The sequence below is a fragment of the Botryllus schlosseri genome, chromosome 3, assembly GCF_051294905.1.
Source record: "Botryllus schlosseri isolate E-star chromosome 3, Bs_hap1, whole genome shotgun sequence".
NCBI classification, from domain to species: domain Eukaryota; kingdom Metazoa; phylum Chordata; class Ascidiacea; order Stolidobranchia; family Styelidae; genus Botryllus; species Botryllus schlosseri.
In genome coordinates, this window is record NC_137238.1 from 33,399,083 (window position 1) to 33,418,359 (window position 19,277).

The 19,277-nt window shown below is 38.5% G+C and overlaps 1 protein-coding gene across 6 annotated transcripts in view; it reads right to left on the reverse strand.

Annotated features, from left to right (window-relative positions):
• LOC145435095 (NACHT, LRR and PYD domains-containing protein 14-like) overlaps nt 1-19,277 on the reverse strand; it is a 443,484-nt gene that overhangs the window by 404,627 nt on the left and 19,580 nt on the right. For all 6 annotated transcript variants that reach the window (XM_080312363.1, XM_080312362.1, XM_080312359.1 and 3 more), the window contains exons 5-6: nt 16,296-16,461; nt 13,946-14,268 (exon numbers count right to left, since the gene is read on the reverse strand). In XM_080312363.1, coding sequence (XP_080168489.1) covers nt 13,946-14,268; nt 16,296-16,461 — 489 coding nt within the window. The remainder of the gene's footprint in view (nt 1-13,945; nt 14,269-16,295; nt 16,462-19,277) is intronic.

Below are 19,277 nucleotides of genomic sequence, written 5' to 3' on the forward strand. Positions count from 1 at the left end.
CATATTGAGTTGTAAAACTATGCGTGACTGAAATGTTCTTGATTGGAAAATTATTCCACCTTGATACAAATCACTCTGCGTATCGCGAATATCAGAAAATATTTTACAAATGTAATTGTCTCCACTAACCAAGACTAAAGATGAAACAACAATTTCCTTTGTTGAACAATAACCGGTACAATACTTTATCATCGTAATCTGCGGTCAGAATTGAAATACTTTCGCGCATTACCCGGTGTCAAGATATCACACTAGGCGAATTGTCATACCACCGCTTGATTAATGCTTAATCCGTTCGCACCATTTCACATACTTTGATCATTACAAAAGTAAATTGGAATATGTTTGCTAGATGCATTCAATTCAGTTAGAAATGTCTGGTACACAACAATCGTAATATCAAGGAAGTAGGCTACTTGCTACACTGTGATTCACTTAACGTGTTTTGCATTGTTGTTCATTTGTAGTATTGATTGTTTTTGAACCCTCAAATAATAATTCCCGACATGAAACCAAACCGCTGAAAGTCGTTACCATCACAACGAAACAATTTGTACGATGTTTGCGAAATGTATCCTATAGTTAGGTGTACTAGAATTATTTGTCTAACACATACACCGACAATGCAATCGAAAATTTTTCCGTTGTCATTCGCTAAAGTAAATGTCATCACAATACTCTGTCACTAAAAGACGTTACTTGTATGTGATTGAATCCCTAACAATTATCTCACTAAACCGAACCCCAAAGAAATTTTACTCACTCGACGTATATGAAACAACGTCGCTTAATCGGTCTATATCGTTTTTCTAAAGGTAAATCATATCCATCCTATAGAAACAATTTTCACTAGCTTGGTAATGAAACCGAAGTCTTCATTCGATATTTTGTTTGTGTCAAATACTTTGCAATAAACACACTGGAGTGGTTGAGCTTTACATCATCAGACTGTAATCTGTAAATCAAGCTTACATCCGATTTGTAACTGTATTGTTTACCTAACCGAGTTGTATGCACTGTTTGATATTTTTGTCATTTAGTGATTGCAGAACATACACTTCGAATCACTCCATTGATCGTAATTTCCATCCTCGTGATAATCGAAGTACATTTGTTTCGAGTTCATAACAACCGGTTTTTCTATGACATGATAAATTATTGACAAGTTCTGCTTAGAAGATTGGTTGCATATCTCGAAAAATAATATACCGCTCATATTGATACTGTTACTCGGTATTTTTCCCGTTGTCGATTTTCAAACGAGTAAAATTTATTACTTGAGTTTCTCCGCTTACTATATGTAAATGTAAACTCAGCCGTCTTTTAACATCACAAAGACATTGATAAAAAGTAGGCAATCAAACGCTACAAGTTTAACTTTTGTAGGTTGTGTATGATTACCCCACACAACTCATTTCTTACCAAAAGTATATGAAATATATTCATATCACACGAAAATATTCGCTCGATATTCCCATGCTACGAACCTGTACAATGATTGGTGGTGCTTTCAAACTGTTTCGATACCTCGAGAACTTTATTGTCTGAATGGATGTTCATGTATCTTAATAATCAAATAGTTCAACACAGAACTAGTACGAACAGAAACATCAGAGTTGTTTACACAAATTTTGTATGTGTACAGTATGCGAATACCATGTGTAAGTCCAGCACAATTGCGGTATCTATCTGAGTGTAGTTAACACAAATCTATTACAACGAACCACGTAAACTTCCGTGAAAGAAAAGCATACTCACTTCCCGAGGGTTCTGTCAATGTCATAGCAATAAATCAGGTACTCCAACAACAGAGTACATATGTTTCTAGTTACGGTGCTTACATATTACACACAAACCAATTTACTTTGTAACGAAAAGTGCTGAGTCATCATATGATTGTCCTCACAACAATACAACTAAGTCATACTATCATACAAAATGACCGTTATAGTTTGCTCACCGACGGTACATCGTACCAGTAACAAGTCTCGAGGATCGAGTTATTGAAAAAAAACGTTAAAGTATTTCTCCTGCACCAAGTCGTTATGTTGACGAAAGTGTATATTTTAATATCATGATCGATTTGCATTCGTTGGTCACAAACTGTCACTACTCTAAATAATTATTTTTCACTCAAACACAAAAGCATACTTGTCACCAATCGTTTTCATCAAGCACGAGTTCAAGAAACTTACTTACTACGACATGAATTCCGATTTAGTTTTACAAATATTTTGTAATTATTTTTAGCAACACTACATCAATGTCATCGAGTTGAGTGTTTACGATATTATTGTGTGTGTGTGTGTGTGTGTGTGTGTGTCATACTTGGGGGATCCGTATTACAGTTGGTTCGAATTGACTAAATGCAAGAAGGGTTGAAATGTTTCGAATCGATTCGTAAGTGGACTTCGTTGTGGTTTTTATCGGGACATACAGCGCGAACTAGCTGTAGACTCTTCTCTGTTGTACAGCTACTCGGTAATCGAGATACATGCGGTCACATTTAAACAACGATCTTGTTTCGTCACACCAAAAATATGTTCACTGTCACAATACTCTGCACAAGACGTGCAAATCCTTTTCACCCTCGTAATAGTATACCAACGACCACCGACGACAACGTTTAACAATACCAACGACACTGGAAACACTGAACTCACGACACTTACCCAAGTAAAAATACATTTTCCTTTGGGTACATGACACTCACCAGAGTAAAAAATATCATTATCACCTGGAGATCCACCGTTACCCGAACAACAAAACCATTTTCCTTTGGAGATCTGTCGTTTACCCAGTGTAACAATACATTTTCACATGGCGATCCATCGTTTACCCTGAGCAACAAACCTTTTTCACTTGGAAATATATTTTTTACCTGGGTAACAAACCTTTTTCACTTGGAAATATATTTTTTCCCCGGGTAACAAACCTTTTTCACTTGGAAATATATTTTTTCTCTGGGTAACAAACCTTTTTCACTTGGAAATATATTTTTTCCCTGAGCAACAAACCATTTTCACTTGGTGGGTCGTCGTTTACCTGAGTAAATATATCATTTTCCTTTGGATATCTGGCGTTTACCCAGTGTAACAATACATTCTCACTTGGCCATCTAACTTTTCCTAGAGTAACAATACCGTTTCCACTTGGAAATCTGACAACCACACGCATCAATTTGGTATTTGTTGTATTGGCGAAAGTTTGAAATGATTACAACGAACAGTGACGAAAATATACACGACAACCGGTTTCAGAGTATACCCGCGTCGGCCGTATCACGTCAATATCATCGGTTAGCCACATACAATATGCTCTTGTACATTGAAATGTATGTTTTGGAAATTGGACAATAGGTTTCGATATGTCTGTGATGTCCAGGTTCGTACTTTGGATTTTCCAGAGTCAAAGTGTCTGAATAAAACACCGCCTCGACTTCGGTAAGTGTTTGGCACGCAGATAACGGTGGTCGGAAATCGTGGAATTTATGTTTCCATCGGGCTAACAACTCCAGGTTACTTGTGATTTTTCTCACACGCGTTTACTATGTTGTGTCGCTCTTTATTGATCAATACATAACACGCCATTAAGTTTGAAATCGGAAACCCCGAGACAGTATTAACCGGATCCGGATATCAACTCTGAATTGATAAACCATATTCAAGTAAACATACCACATCCCGTGTTTCCATGAAAATAACAAGACATCGCACAAATCAAGTATACTTCGCGATTATTTGCCCACACAAGAATCCCATAAGCGAGGTGTATGACATTACATACATCATGGATAACATCGTGTCTAGCATTACAAACATCATGGGTGACAAATTCGTCTTCTCAAGTCTCGTCATGCACCGACTCTGTACATTCAATGCGGGGTAGACGACTTGGAGACAGACAAACAGACATATTTGACCGTAACATGGCCTTAGCATGAGAATTCGTTACACGGGTACAACGTCGCAGTCAGACATCTTTAACAGTGATTCCGCGTATGGAAATCTTAATTCGATTGTGGTTTTGTAATGTAATCCGGGTTACTGTGTTTCTGTGGTGTGAAGACTAAATTCGTGTTGATCCCCCTGCAAGAGCGTGATGTCTATTTCACACCTAGAGCAATTATAAAACGCACCTTCGAAACTTTTGGTCTAGTTCATCCGCTTGCATTTCGAAACGGACCATCACCGCAAGACAATTGTAAAAACTTTGTCGTTACCTGATCAATATACACGTGTAAGGATGAGACTACGCGTAACTGTCCATAGATTCCTCTGGCCCCACACCGGGGTTTTACGACACAGACAAGATGCAACAGTGGAAATATTGAAAATGAAAAACGATACCTTGGTTACATTTGATTTGGATTTTACACCTGATGAACCATACACTCGATTGATACATTGGGATGACAACTCTATCGTCGAGGTTGAGGGAAAAGAAATGTACAGATTTGTTGGTGTCGTGGATATTCAACGAAAATCGGGGGTACATGATAGTACATGGTTCGCATATATGACTATGAATGTATCGGTATGCATAATGCTCTGTTCACTGTATCGATATCATCAATGGTATTTGAACGCATCACCATGTTACGGTCAAATATGTCTGTTTGTCTGTCTCCAAGTCGTCTACCCCACATTGAATGTACAGAGTCCGTGCATGACGAGACTTGAGAAGACGAATTTGTCACCCATGATGTTTGTAATGCTAGACACGATGTTATCCATGATGTATGTAATGTCATACACCTCGCTTCTGGGATTCTTGTGTGGGCAAATAATCGCGAAGTATACTTGATTTGTGTGATGTCTTGTTATTTTCATGGAAACACGGGTTGTGGTCTGTTTACTTGAATATGGTTTATCGATTCAGAGTTGATATCCGGATCCGGTTAATACTTTCTCGGGGTTTCCGATTTCAAACTTAATGGCGTGTTATGTATTGATCAATAAAGAGCGACACAACATAGTAAACACGTGTGAAAAAAATCACAAGTAACCTGGAGTTGTTAGCCCGATGGAAACATAAATTCCACGATTTCCGACCACCGTTATCTGCGTGCCAAACATTTACCGAAGTCGAGGCGGTGTTTTATTCAGACTCTTTGACTCTGGAAAATCCAAAGTACGAACCTGGACATCACAGACATATCGAAACCTATTGTCCAATTTCCAAAACATACATTTCAATGTACAAGAGCATATTGTATGTGGCTAACCGATGATATTGACGTGATACGGCCGACGCGGGTATACTCTGAAACCGGTTGTCGTGTATATTTTCGTCACTGTTCGTTGTAATCATTTCAAACTTTCGCCAATACAACAAATACCAAATTGATGCGTGTGGTTGTCAGATTTCCAAGTGGAAACGGTATTGTTACTCTAGGAAAAGTTAGATGGCCAAGTGAGAATGTATTGTTACACTGGGTAAACGCCAGATATCCAAAGAAAAATGATATATTTACTCAGGTAAACGACGACCCACCAAGTGAAAATGGTTTGTTGCTCAGGGAAAAAATATATTTCCAAGTGAAAAAGGTTTGTTACCCAGAGAAAAAATATATTTCCAAGTGAAAAAGGTTTGTTACCCAGAGAAAAAATATATTTCCAAGTGAAAAAGGTTTGTTACCCAGGGAAAAAATAGATTTCCAAGTGAAAAAGGTTTGTTACCCAGGGAAAAAATATATTTCCAAGTGAAAAAGGCTTGTTGCTCAGGGTAAGCGATGGATCGCCATGTGAAAATGTATTGTTACACTGGGTAAACGACAGATCTCCAAAGGAAAATGGTTTTGTTGTTCGGGTAACGGTGGATCTCCAGGTGATAATGATAGTTTTTACTCTGGTGAGTGTCATGTACCCAAAGGAAAATGTACTTTTACTTGGGTAAGTGCCGTGGGTTCAGTGTTTCCAGTGTCGTTGGTATTGTTAAACGTTGTCGTCGGTGGTCGTTGGTATACTATTACGAGGGTGAAAAGGATTTGCACGTCTTGTGCAGAGTATTGTGACAGTGAACATATTTTTGGTGTGACGAAACAAGATCGTTGTTTAAATGTGACCGCATGTATCTCGATTACCGAGTAGCTGTACAACAGAGAAGAGTCTACAGCTAGTTCGCGCTGTATGTCCCGATAAAAACCACAACGAAGTCCACTTACGAATCGATTCGAAACATTTCAACCCTTCTTGCATTTAGTCAATTCGAATCAACTGTAATACGGATCCCCCAAGTATGACACACACACACACACACACACAATAATATCGTAAACACTCAACTCGATGACATTGATGTAGTGTTGCTAAAAATAATTACAAAATATTTGTAAAACTAAATCGGAATTCATGTCGTAGTAAGTAAGTTTCTTGAACTCGTGCTTGATGAAAACGATTGGTGACAAGTATGCTTTTGTGTTTGAGTGAAAAATAATTATTTAGAGTAGTGACAGTTTGTGACCAACGAATGCAAATCGATCATGATATTACAATATACACTTTCGTCAACATAACGACTTGGTGCAGGAGAAATACTTTAACGTTTTTTTCAATAACTCGATCCTCGAGACTTGTTACTGGTACGATGTACCGTCGGTGAGCAAACTATAACGGTCATTTTGTATGATAGTATGACTTAGTTGTATTGTTGTGAGGACAATCATATGATGACTCAGCACTTTTCGTTACAAAGTAAATTGGTTTGTGTGTAATATGTAAGCACCGTAACTAGAAACATATGTACTCTGTTGTTGGAGTACCTGATTTATTGCTATGACATTGACAGAACCCTCGGGAAGTGAGTATGCTTTTCTTTCACGAAAGTTTACGTGGTTCGTTGTAATAGATTTGTGTTAACTACACTCAGATAGATACCGCAATTGTGCTGGACTTACACATGGTATTCGCATACTGTACACATACAAAATTTGTGTAAACAACTCTGATGTTTCTGTTCGTACTAGTTCTGTGTTGAACTATTTGATTATTAAGATACATGAACATCCATTCAGACAATAAAGTTCTCGAGGTATCGAAACAGTTTGAAAGCACCACCAATCATTGTACAGGTTCGTAGCATGGGAATATCGAGCGAATATTTTCGTGTGATATGAATATATTTCATATACTTTTGGTAAGAAATGAGTTGTGTGGGGTAATCATACACAACCTACAAAAGTTAAACTTGTAGCGTTTGATTGCCTACTTTTTATCAATGTCTTTGTGATGTTAAAAGACGGCTGAGTTTACATTTACATATAGTAAGCGGAGAAACTCAAGTAATAAATTTTACTCGTTTGAAAATCGACAACGGGAAAAATACCGAGTAACAGTATCAATATGAGCGGTATATTATTTTTCGAGATATGCAACCAATCTTCTAAGCAGAACTTGTCAATAATTTATCATGTCATAGAAAAACCGGTTGTTATGAACTCGAAACAAATGTACTTCGATTATCACGAGGATGGAAATTACGATCAATGGAGTGATTCGAAGTGTATGTTCTGCAATCACTAAATGACAAAAATATCAAACTGTGCATACAACTCGGTTAGGTAAACAATACAGTTACAAATCGGATGTAAGCTTGATTTACAGATTACAGTCTGATGATGTAAAGCTCAACCACTCCAGTGTGTTTATTGCAAAGTATTTGACACAAACAAAATATCGAATGAAGACTTCGGTTTCATTACCAAGCTAGTGAAAATTGTTTCTATAGGATGGATATGATTTACCTTTAGAAAAACGATATAGACCGATTAAGCGACGTTGTTTCATATCCGTCGAGTGAGTAAAATTTCTTTGGGGTTCGGTTTAGTGAGATAATTGTTAGGGATTCAATCACATACAAGTAACGTCTTTTAGTGACAGAGTATTGTGATGACATTTACTTTAGCGAATGACAACGGAAAAATTTTCGATTGCATTGTCGGTGTATGTGTTAGACAAATAATTCTAGTACACCTAACTATAGGATACATTTCGCAAACATCGTACAAATTGTTTCGTTGTGATGGTAACGACTTTCAGCGGTTTGGTTTCATGTCGGGAATTATTATTTGAGGGTTCAAAAACAATCAATACTACAAATGAACAACAATGCAAAACACGTTAAGTGAATCACAGTGTAGCAAGTACTTCCTTGATATTACGATTGTTGTGTACCAGACATTTCTAACTGAATTGAATGCATCTAGCAAACATATTCCAATTTACTTTAAGTATGTGAAATGGTGCGAACGGATTAAGCATTAATCAAGCGGTGGTATGACAATTCGCCTAGTGTGATATCTTGACACCGGGTAATGCGCGAAAGTATTTCAATTCTCACCGCAGATTACGATGATAAAGTATTGTACCGGTTATTGTTCAACAAAGGAAATTGTTGTTTCATCTTTAGTCTTGGTTAGTGGAGACAATTACATTTGTAAAATATTTTCTGATATTCGCGATACGCAGAGTGATTTGTATCAAGGTGGAATAATTTTCCACTCAAGAACATTTCAGACACGCATAGTTTTACAACTCAATATGTTAATAACAACGATACTGAAAAGTTTGTTGCTGTCATAATAACCTTTACCACAACATCGGGTCTAATTACCGTGAATAATTTAATAATCAAGTCTTGATCAACTATTACAAAATCTCATATGTTAAATCACTGTGTCAATCCTTATGTTTACATCACGATAATTTTCAATATAACGCCTGCGTTTGATCGTAAGAAATGAATTCTTAACTACGTTGGTCAAACTTTCAAATGTCGTATATTCTCAACATATGTCAATCTCAAGTTGTGTGTACCGAGTAGTAATTACTTTATGCTGTAGAGCAGAGGTCTCAAACACGCGGCCCGCGGGCCGCATGCGGCCCGCCAGAGCATTTTGTGCGGCCCGCGACGACATTTTAGATTTTTAATACTTTGACAATGTATAGGCCTAAGTGTCACATATATCTTTTCAGGTTATAAAGTCAAAAATCCCTCTTAAATTGCCCCGAAAGACTGAAACTATTCATCAAACTTCACTATCACATCAATTGCAAACGCTACCATGCAGTGGAACATTCACTATTTCGCCACATTTCCAATTCATGATGACAAAACCTAACCCTTAGACGATTCGTGACTGAAATTTGGTAGTTGGACTTCGACGCGACCTTTCTTAGAATTACTCAGACTCGGGCTAACTCGATGGCAAAATGAAAATGACTCGAGTGGACTCGGAGTGACTCAGAATGCCGTGAATTTGTTAGACCCATGGACGCAACAATCTAATCGCGTATCAGGGGAATAGTAATAGATCAGAAGGTCGCAGCTTGGTATTTCGCAAACTAAGCAAGTAGTTTTGGTAACCATTGGCAATCTGTCAGTTACATCTTTGGTCGCTAAACCATGTTATTAAGGGCACTTACAAGTACCGAGTACCGTAGTTGTACGCTCCAACGATGCAACAACAATGGCCCGTTCGGCGTCCCGACATTTCAATCACTAGGACACATTCATTAATATATTTATATTTGTTTCTGCTCCTATATTTGAAGATATTTGTCCATGAGATTATTAGCCTACTTATCAGAAGTATACCGGAATCCTGGATTGGAATTATAATGCCCAACCTAAAAATGTTTTGATATCAAATCAGTCTCTATTATCAATCTGTTAACTTCAAAATATTCATAGTAGATGAAAAATTATAACCCGATAGCTTTTATGATGGCATCATACATTTGTCCGCCCATATTGTGGCTATATCTTATAATTTATATCTATCAAGTACAACAACAATTCTATTCAAATAGTTATAAATGTGATGATTCTTTTCGTGCCACGCCTGAATTTATACAAGAGTAAATCACATTTGACGATACTGTCAGTCTTTTGGATCGGCTCACTTTCAATAGAACAATTCATTCCCGCCAAATAAGGCCTACTTGGAAAGACATATAATATCCCTATCAATGCTGCGGCCCGCGGCGTCGTCAAAACTGGAAAACTGGCCCGCGAGCACATTTGAGTTTGAGACCTCTGCTGTAGAGTATACCGAGTAGTAATTACTTTCACAGTTGAACAAAAAAGACGAGTTGGCGGACTATGAATACAACCGAACTTGCTATGGATTTTGGATTGTAGTGATTACTCGCGTAGTCTTGTCTACTTTTCATAAGGATACTTTTTGCTTTGGTTGGGTAAGTTACAAACGGATTGACTTGACAAGGCTTTTTTGTATTTTACTCTTTTGTGTATGGGAAGATGTTAAAATGTTGAGACGTAATACTATTTCCGTTCACTCGATTACAACAAAAAAATTAGCCTGATAGTTTGTTCAAGGTTTCGAAAAATAGATTGAAACATTCCGATTTACGATTTAACTCATCGCGTCACAAGTCGATTGCGGTATGCACAAGTGGTTGTCAAGTTAGAAATATTTACAACAGGTGCTATTTCATTGCTTGATTCTATTGTGTGTGGTAACACATTAAAATATTGCGATAGTATTTGCTGAAACTCTATTTGATAAACGGAAAACTCAGTCGTGAATAGAGTTGTAAGTTTCAAGGATTGTTTCAAAGTATGATCTTGAAATGTGACTGGATCAAAGTTGGTGTCAAAGTCCAAATATTTCATTTTGGATTATCTGGATTTACCTTTAGTACATCCGCGAATGGATTCCGATGCGGTATTATAACATTTTTGATAATAATGACGCAAGGATTTTCAATCAACAATACTGGAATTTTTTGGTAATCCTAGAGTTGCCAAATGATTAGTTGCGTGTTTTTGTTAAGTGTTTGATTTCAAGTTAATAAAGACAATAACTGTGTAATGCACATACTTGTGATTCTTGATTCTTGTAGAGTTATAGTTGGTATTGATTCTATAAGTGTGAAAACAGTGGCGCGGAATGTGCGAATAATTCGATACGGCTGAAAGTCGGCGTCAGTAATATTCGGGTTACGTTCGATTCAACAAAAACGCGTTAAGGGATTTGTCAAAGGATTAGAGTTGTACCGATTTAAAACATTCAGATACGAATCGACTTGATTTGTGTAGTGAGTTTCATTTCAAGTTGATAAACTAACACATTGATTGAATATTTTCATGGATCTTATCACGCAACTAAAGTCAGCCACTTTTCGCGAGGCGTGAAACATATAGCGATCGCGGGCTAGTGACAAATTGTTGGTTTTCGAATCACCGTCTGCGACGGTTCTGTGACAAACTAATTACCGAAATATAATTCTGCGAGTGATGTTTACGAATATTTCACCGCGTGAGTGATCGATATGCCTGTAACACCAAGTCGCGAAAGATGGTTATGTCCGAGACATTATCTTGTCAGCGATCGCGGGGTTTTGCAAACTATTTCACACATTTTTGAAGTGTTAGTTTGTGAACGCGGTTATTGTTGATATTCGGATCGCCGTCTACGCCGGCTCTGTGGTAAACTAATTACCAAAATATTACCTTGGAAAAGACGCCTAGATTTAGCAAACTATTTCGCCAGATAATCGAATTCCTGGAGCCGGATGAATTTTCTGTGACTGGCAAACAGTTACAGAGTAAAACTTCGGATGTGTGTGGAGATCATGCTATCGCATTCTTGATAAAAAGAGCTCAAGGGTTTTCAACCGAGGAATACTTGTATAATTTTGGCGATGATAAAAAGTGAATGATACGATTGTGCGTGCTTTTGTGAAGAGTTTGATTTCAGAGTAATAATTGAATGTATAATGTGTATACTTGTGATTCTTGTTGCGACTGTGAACAGCAGACTATTCTGTAGGTGCGAAACAGCGGTACGGAAGGTGCGAATAATCCGATCTGAAAGTCGGCGTGCTATTCAGGTTACGTAGGAATCAATAGCGAGGAAAGACTTAGAACACGATCAGTCATTTGTCGCGACTAAACTACATCATATATAATAATTTACGATCTACACATTAACAAAGGTTCATTCAGCGAATCACCAGAGATCTGCGACCGCAAGACACAATAGCCGCTCGCCACCCCGCCCATAAGACGAAAGAGCCGCTTGCCACCCCGGGTTTCCCAGCCGCTCGCCACCCCACCCATAAGACGAAAACGTTAGCTCGCCACCCCCACCATAAGACGAAAACGTTAGCTCGCCACCCCCGCCATAAGACGAAAACGTTAGCTCGCCACCCCCGCCATAAGACGAAAACGTTAGTTCGCCACCCCCGCCATAAGACGAAAACGTTAGTTCGCCACCCCCGGTTTCTCGTTAGCTCGCCACCCCGCCCATAAGAGCCCCTGCCACCCCCAGACCGATCTACTATACTACTAGCGTTGCCGAATTATAAATGAATTGTTTTGAAAATATCTGCAGGCAATAGTCTATTGGTTTATCATGTTTTGCGAGCAGATATTCTGATATGAGTAGTTTTCAACACACCGAACTGCGGAAGGCAGTATAGTCGTTGATACTGAAACTCAAGGAAAGGTAATGAGGTATTTTTTACCTAATTATAAGTAGAAGTGCCGTGTTCCTTCAGAGACGAAGCAAAATAACAGCAAGTAGGAGTATCAATGAAAAATCGGAAAAGTACTCAAGTAAATAGGTTGATTGAAACGAGGATTGGCAGATCATATAGGCCTACCTATGCAATTACTAGATACTGTTGCAGGATTGCTAGATACGACTAAGTCAGAACGACTCTAATGGAGAAAAAGTAGGTGTAGTTATCGAAATTTTAATCAGTCGAAATCCAAAGACAAAGTCATGCAACTAGTCCATTCGTAAAAGGCGTTAACTTAATCATAAAGTATTTGACGGTCCGCTTGGTGATAAGTGTAAGTGTAATTTATTCAGATAGTTATCTATATAATGGAGCATTGAAATTTTAAGCGACCAGAATCGATCCGATGTTATCATAGTATTGAAATTAATTTGATTTCACACTTCTATACGTTATTCGGTTGACTCGGGGCACATTAGAGTTAATAATCGTGTCACAAGGGAGCATCCAAACTCAAAATTAAGAATTATTGATTCGAATTGTGACAGATTTGAACCGTTCTTCGAATCAATACATGAGTAGCGAGTAGAAAGCAGATGTGGTCGCCAAAGTAATCACCGTCTGTATTCACAGTAGAAGTAGATGTAACGCGTAAATTTATACGCAAGTAGAAATAGAAGTAGCGATTTACAGGTAAGTATAAAAGTTAGTGTTCAAAGCCTCATTTTGCCGAAAAAAACTGAAAACTATCAAGTAGTAGTAGAAGTACTTTACAATCATAACCACTTGAGGAAGCAGTGAGAGTAGACATAATCTACTTCGTTGTTGTTGTTGTTTGTGGTATTCATGGTGTTTGTCGACTACTATGGTCATTTAAACCAGGCGAATTCTCTTCATTTTTATTCCGTAGCTGTCGATTTGTAACACGGCCCACTTCTATACTTTTATAAGACGCCAGTTACATGGATGATATGGCAAGGAAGAGCCTTGATAAACATCCAACACTTAGGTAGGAGTTCTGTAATCAAGAAGTAGGCTACTTCGTTATCGACCACCTCTGGTAAAATGAGTTAACGTGAATAATGAATCGATGGGGTATAACGATTAGTTACACGCATTTTTGCTACAATACGGTGCCGCCCATACAAAATGAGGCAGATCCCCTGTTTGCCTGAAGACAAAAATCGCAACGGGTTGTTAAAACATTGTCTTCCGTATTCGGGGTTGAAACCAAGCGAGAGGCAGTAATTCATTCACTAGTGTAAACCGAAAATTCAAAAGAAGTTTGATATTTTCATAGCGATTGGTGTAACTGAAAATATTCGGTTGAATGAATTAATTACTATGGAATCAACTAATTTCCCAATTTATAATTCTATCCGAACCGCGCATGGATTTTCAAAGCAGATCGAATCGATTGTTAATCGATTGGACTGCTCTAATTACGATACTACCTTGAACACAGCAACAGACGAGAGGAATCTTTTCACGGGTGGAATCAGGGATGGCTCCAAACTGAATTGGTTGAAAGATACTTCTTCGAGAGGCGATAGTCTGTTGATCATTGAAGCCAATAGTACGCGATCATTCTGTTGCAAATATTGCAGATGGACGATGTCGATCCTCTGTACATTATTCTTCATGTTCACAACAGTCTCATCTCCACATTCACTGAGGAGTTTCATTGTTTGAACTTCTCTTATGGTGCCGTTTTCCATCATGCTAAGAAGAGTCTCCAGTAAGATTTTCCTGCACTCCTTTATGGACGTTTTTCTATCTGTTTGAAAATGATTCTTATGATAGAAATATTTTGAACAGATAAATGCGGGAAAAATTGCAGAATGGCGTGATCAGACTTGTACAAACTACTGGTGAAACTAGAACTAGACCTAACGATCTTTAATAATCGGCAACTAAACTAAGAAAACACAACTAACTAAATTTGATTCCGCAGCAACTCAATAATTTTTAATATTTCTCCTAATCGAAACTGCCTTCCACATGAACATCAGTATAGGACGAGTTTCGAGTTTGAAATGGGATGCGTTCCGAACACCAAAACCCACCCCCTGGCTACGTCGCTGTTAGTAGTAATGACTTTGAGTTGGAAATGGTTGCGAAAACATCACACAAGAGAACGCCGGTATTACGAATTACGCCAAATGACGACATATATTTTGTAGTTGTTCGGCAACTACTTTTTTAAATACACAGCCATTCTAGAACAGCACACCTTTCATAATCCGCGACTGAGAAATAATAAAAAAACAGTGGTTAGTTGACCGTCAAGTAATTAGATGATATTTCCTACAAGTCTGCACATCACAGATATTTCACCTCTCTATCACATAGGTGAGTATGTGATTCGCATTCTGTACATATAGTATATACTTAATGCATTATATTACTTTTACGTATACGTCGATACTTTATAGGCCGACAGTCCATCACCAGATTCTTGAAATAGCTACATCTGATTATAACTGCCTTACTTATAAACCGATCAGACCCGCTCATCGAGATCTGTTCCGGTTGGGCAGTACTCATTATATTGTTATGTACACCTTCGATCAGTGGTTTCAAACCTTGCCCCCCCCCCCTCCGGGGGCCATTTGAATTTAGAAGGGGGGAAACGGTCAGGGGTGGAGTTGGGGGCGCTGAGGAAAATGACATTGCAGTAGATGATGTAGTAGGAACATATGACTATATAGTAGAATAATAGTTCTATATATCCCTTAGTTTTTATTGCAAATTAATATTCAACAAAATCTCTTATATCTCGAAATATTTTGTAGCGCTAGGCGCGAAATATAAACCGGCGATGTTTGCAAAAGGTTTCCAAGAATGCAGTGGTTTACTATAATTCACGTAAAATGAATTGCGACTGCCTTTATGACGCCAATTCCCCGTTAATACACTCTCGTCACGCTCCCTCGGGTTATTTACCACGAAATGTTTTAAAATATAGGTATTGTATCCAGCAGCGCGCAGCATATGCAAATCGAAGAAAGAGGCGCTGTACTACTTTTGAGAGAGAGAGAAAGAGATATACCTTTCTATACTTAAGATGTTTTGAAGATTTTTGATGAAAGGGATTGACCAAACATACTGGTATTTGAGAGCTACAAAATGGAATCGTCAGAATATTGCTTCATCGTGTCATAAAGGGTGATGTTTTGTGTTGTGACCCACAACGTTGCATGGAAGGTATATAATATTGTTTGGTTTGGTTCGAATACATTCATGATAGAGGTAATAAATGGGTCCTGTGCTACATTCAATGTGGGCGAAGATGTCTACCGAATTTTCAGTTGATTTACTAGTCACACAAGGCAATGACGCAAAACTCAATACATTTAACTTCCCCCAGCATATTTCCAATCGCAGAGGTGAATTCGGGATGACTAATCGGGCTCGAACCAGATGATATTAGTCTGCACCCGATGTTCGTTATAACAACCTTGATTTGATCCCGAATACAGCACATACAAATATTATATCAGTACTTAGTCGAATGGCCCTCAGGCTCGATTCGAGCGCGAAATATATCGAATAGTGAAGTTCCAACCCGAAAATACCAACCGGACTTCGACTTCCTACGCATTGGGGGCGCCTGACCTAGGGAATTTTTGAAAGGGGGTGCTGGAGCAAAAAAAAGCTGAAGAACTACTGCCTTGAATGAATTCGTCTATCTGGAAATCGGATTCTTTTCAATTATTCAACGAGAAACATTGTAAAAATCTGTAAATGATGTTTGATCAATGCACTGGATAGGTATTGGATAGTTTTAATAAATACGCGTACTTATTGAAAGGTAGTTGCTCATCAGTTTGGTAACTTTTTCATCCAAAATCAACCCGTATAAAAGCTGTCTTGTCAGCTCCATTCTACTGTCGTTCAGTTGGATTGTAACGAATTCCTTAACTTCATCTCTCGTCAGAGTCGTGACGTGTAAAGCGCAGCAAAACTCCTAAAACGCACCGTCTCTGTATTATCCAGATACAGAAATCTATTGTGGAGTAAGAAAATACTACCTGGTTTCACTACGTTTCATGTCATCAGTGTAGATAGGGTTGCATTTAAAACAAACGGTGTTTTAAAACCCATTGTTTGAAACATGTTTTGAACAGTGTTTTTAAAAAATGCCTTTTACAATAAATTGTTTTTAGGCCAAAATTGTGTAAATATTTTCGAAAAAACATGTAGTATGAGCCTGCGGACGATTTGCATTCGATAAAATTGACGTATGCGAAATGGGATGGTTGTAACCCACGAAATCGTCGCTAATTCAACAGTTATAGCACGTCGGTAATGAATGGATCATTGGTGCGGAATGGATGTTCTGACGATGATGACCGCCGACAGTAAAAATACTGCATAACGATGTTCACCGGGTCAAATACATTTTGGTCGGTTTAAGACAGAGATCGGAGGACTTTTACGTCGAAGGAGCCATATGTAACCTTATTTTCAATTGTCAATGTCATTCCGTTGTGATATCGCACTTACAGATTCGTGACGTCGAAAAACAAACAAGAAAACAAGAAAACACGTTTTGAACCAGTTTGTTTTAAATGCAACCTTAAGTGTAGGTATATATATTAGGCAGTAGTGTGTTCTTTTAAAGCACGTGACCATCTATCGAGGACGGTTGCCCGACATATGAGCATGCGACACAATGGAAAACGACAGTTCACCATGGAACACATCAGCATGCGTCACTTCAGCATGTGACTGTATGTATAACCCAAAAACTTACCCTAACCCGAAACATAGCCTAACCTAACCTAACTTACCCTAACCTAACCTAAAGCCTAACCCTAACCCTAACCCAACCATAAATCCAACCCTAACCTAACCCTAACCCGTAATTTAACCCACATGCTCATTTGTCGCATGCCAAATTGTCGCATGCCGAAGTCTCGCATGCTGTAATGTCGCATGCTCATATGTCCACGGACCATCGAGGACAGGTACCCCATCACGATTTTATTGGGGTCTGAAGATGGTCGGTGAAATCTCAATACGAATGAATTAAAATGGTGGGAAGACTAAACTATTGAGTCCTGTGAAGAAGCGTATTGGATGTTAAAATAATAAGCGTACTATACATAGTAAGAATAATGTTGGCCGTTACTCCAGCAAGCCCCCCCCCCCCCCCGGCAACCCTAATATCCCACCTCCGGCAACCCTAATATCCCACCTCCGGCAACCCTAGTATCCCACCTCCGGCAACCCTAATATTCCACCTCCGGCAACCCTAATATCCCACCTCCGGCAGCCTTAATATCCCACCTCCGACAACCCTATTATCCCACCCCCGTTAACCCTAATATCCCACCCCCGGCAACCCTAATAGATAGAACGTCGAGACCCACATAAACCGAATGGCTATCTGAGACGAAATATTCTACTTGTGCACACTCATTTTAATTGCCAAATTGCCAATATCCTAAACATTTTGCTGTTTAGAGATGATTTGTTGGGGGTTTGGAAAACTTTGTTTGCAAAAATCCATTTTCCCCCTGTGATATACATAACCTAAATAACTTCAAGATGTGCTGCTAGACTTGAGGCTGGACGTTGTATGTTCATTAAAAATTTGTTTCCTAATTTTGGTGCCATATATGTTGCGACTTGCGATTATACGCGAAGGTGTCGTCGGAAGCGTTACGCGTTATTATTACATTCACCACCATCTTTGTGGAAATGAATTTTCGGCACTCGTTCATATCAAATCGACGTCGTGGATTTTTGAGACTCGCGTATTTCAAGTAATGCAGTTGCAGAATTCGATTTAAAATAATAAAAGATTTCCCAATTTCATCATAAATAATATGATGTTAATTTCAAGAATAGTCATTTCTTTGCTGATTATCACTACAGTACAGTTAAAATTTGCACAAAACAAATGACGGTTGTACGATAATTGAGCTAAATTTGTACAAAAGGTTGGTGGTCCGTGGGGTCCGTGACGATGAAAAAGGGGCCCGTGAAAACAAAAAGGTTGAGAACCACTGGTTTAGTAGGTACTTATGATTAATGATATTATAGTTCGTAGAACAATAGTTTTATCTGTCCCTGAGTTCTCACTGCAAATTAACAGCCGACAAAATTTGTCAAATCTCGAAAATTTATCGTTGTGCTACGCGCGAATAGATATCGATTCATGCTAAAGTTAATAACTTGGTCCAGTACCACATTCAATGCGGGCAAAGATCTCCACCACGTTTTCAGTTGATTTACTAGTCACACAAGCAATGAAACAAAATCCAATCAATTGAACGAAATGTTTTTTTTTTTGTGTTTGTTCTTTTTGTCTTCGCAGATCCCGGCCAGCGGACCCCGCCTCACGCACTCACACTGTGCCACGACGGATCAAGACATATGAACGTTAAGGCCATGTAACATGCGACTCAGTCAAGTGTGCCAGAACGATCTGCAGCGATTAAACGTTGGCCTAAAAAGACTGCCCTTATGCAGAACGAAAACTTGGTTATATATAAATATATGTTTAAAAGTTCATAAGCGTCTAAATGGCTGGAACCGAATGTTTCTGCCCTGGAAATATGAATCCCACATGACAAATGCCTACCATCAGCAGATAAAATTCATTCGCCGGTGCAAAAATGCCAATTTGAAATCGGGTGCGTCTTCGAGTTTAGCACGTTTGGGCGATTTAAATATCTTTTGACATAGCTGAGACGAGGTCACGATATAACATCATCATAACAAAGTAATTATGCCAATTGGTGCGTCCGAATATGTTTAATTATCATTTACGGG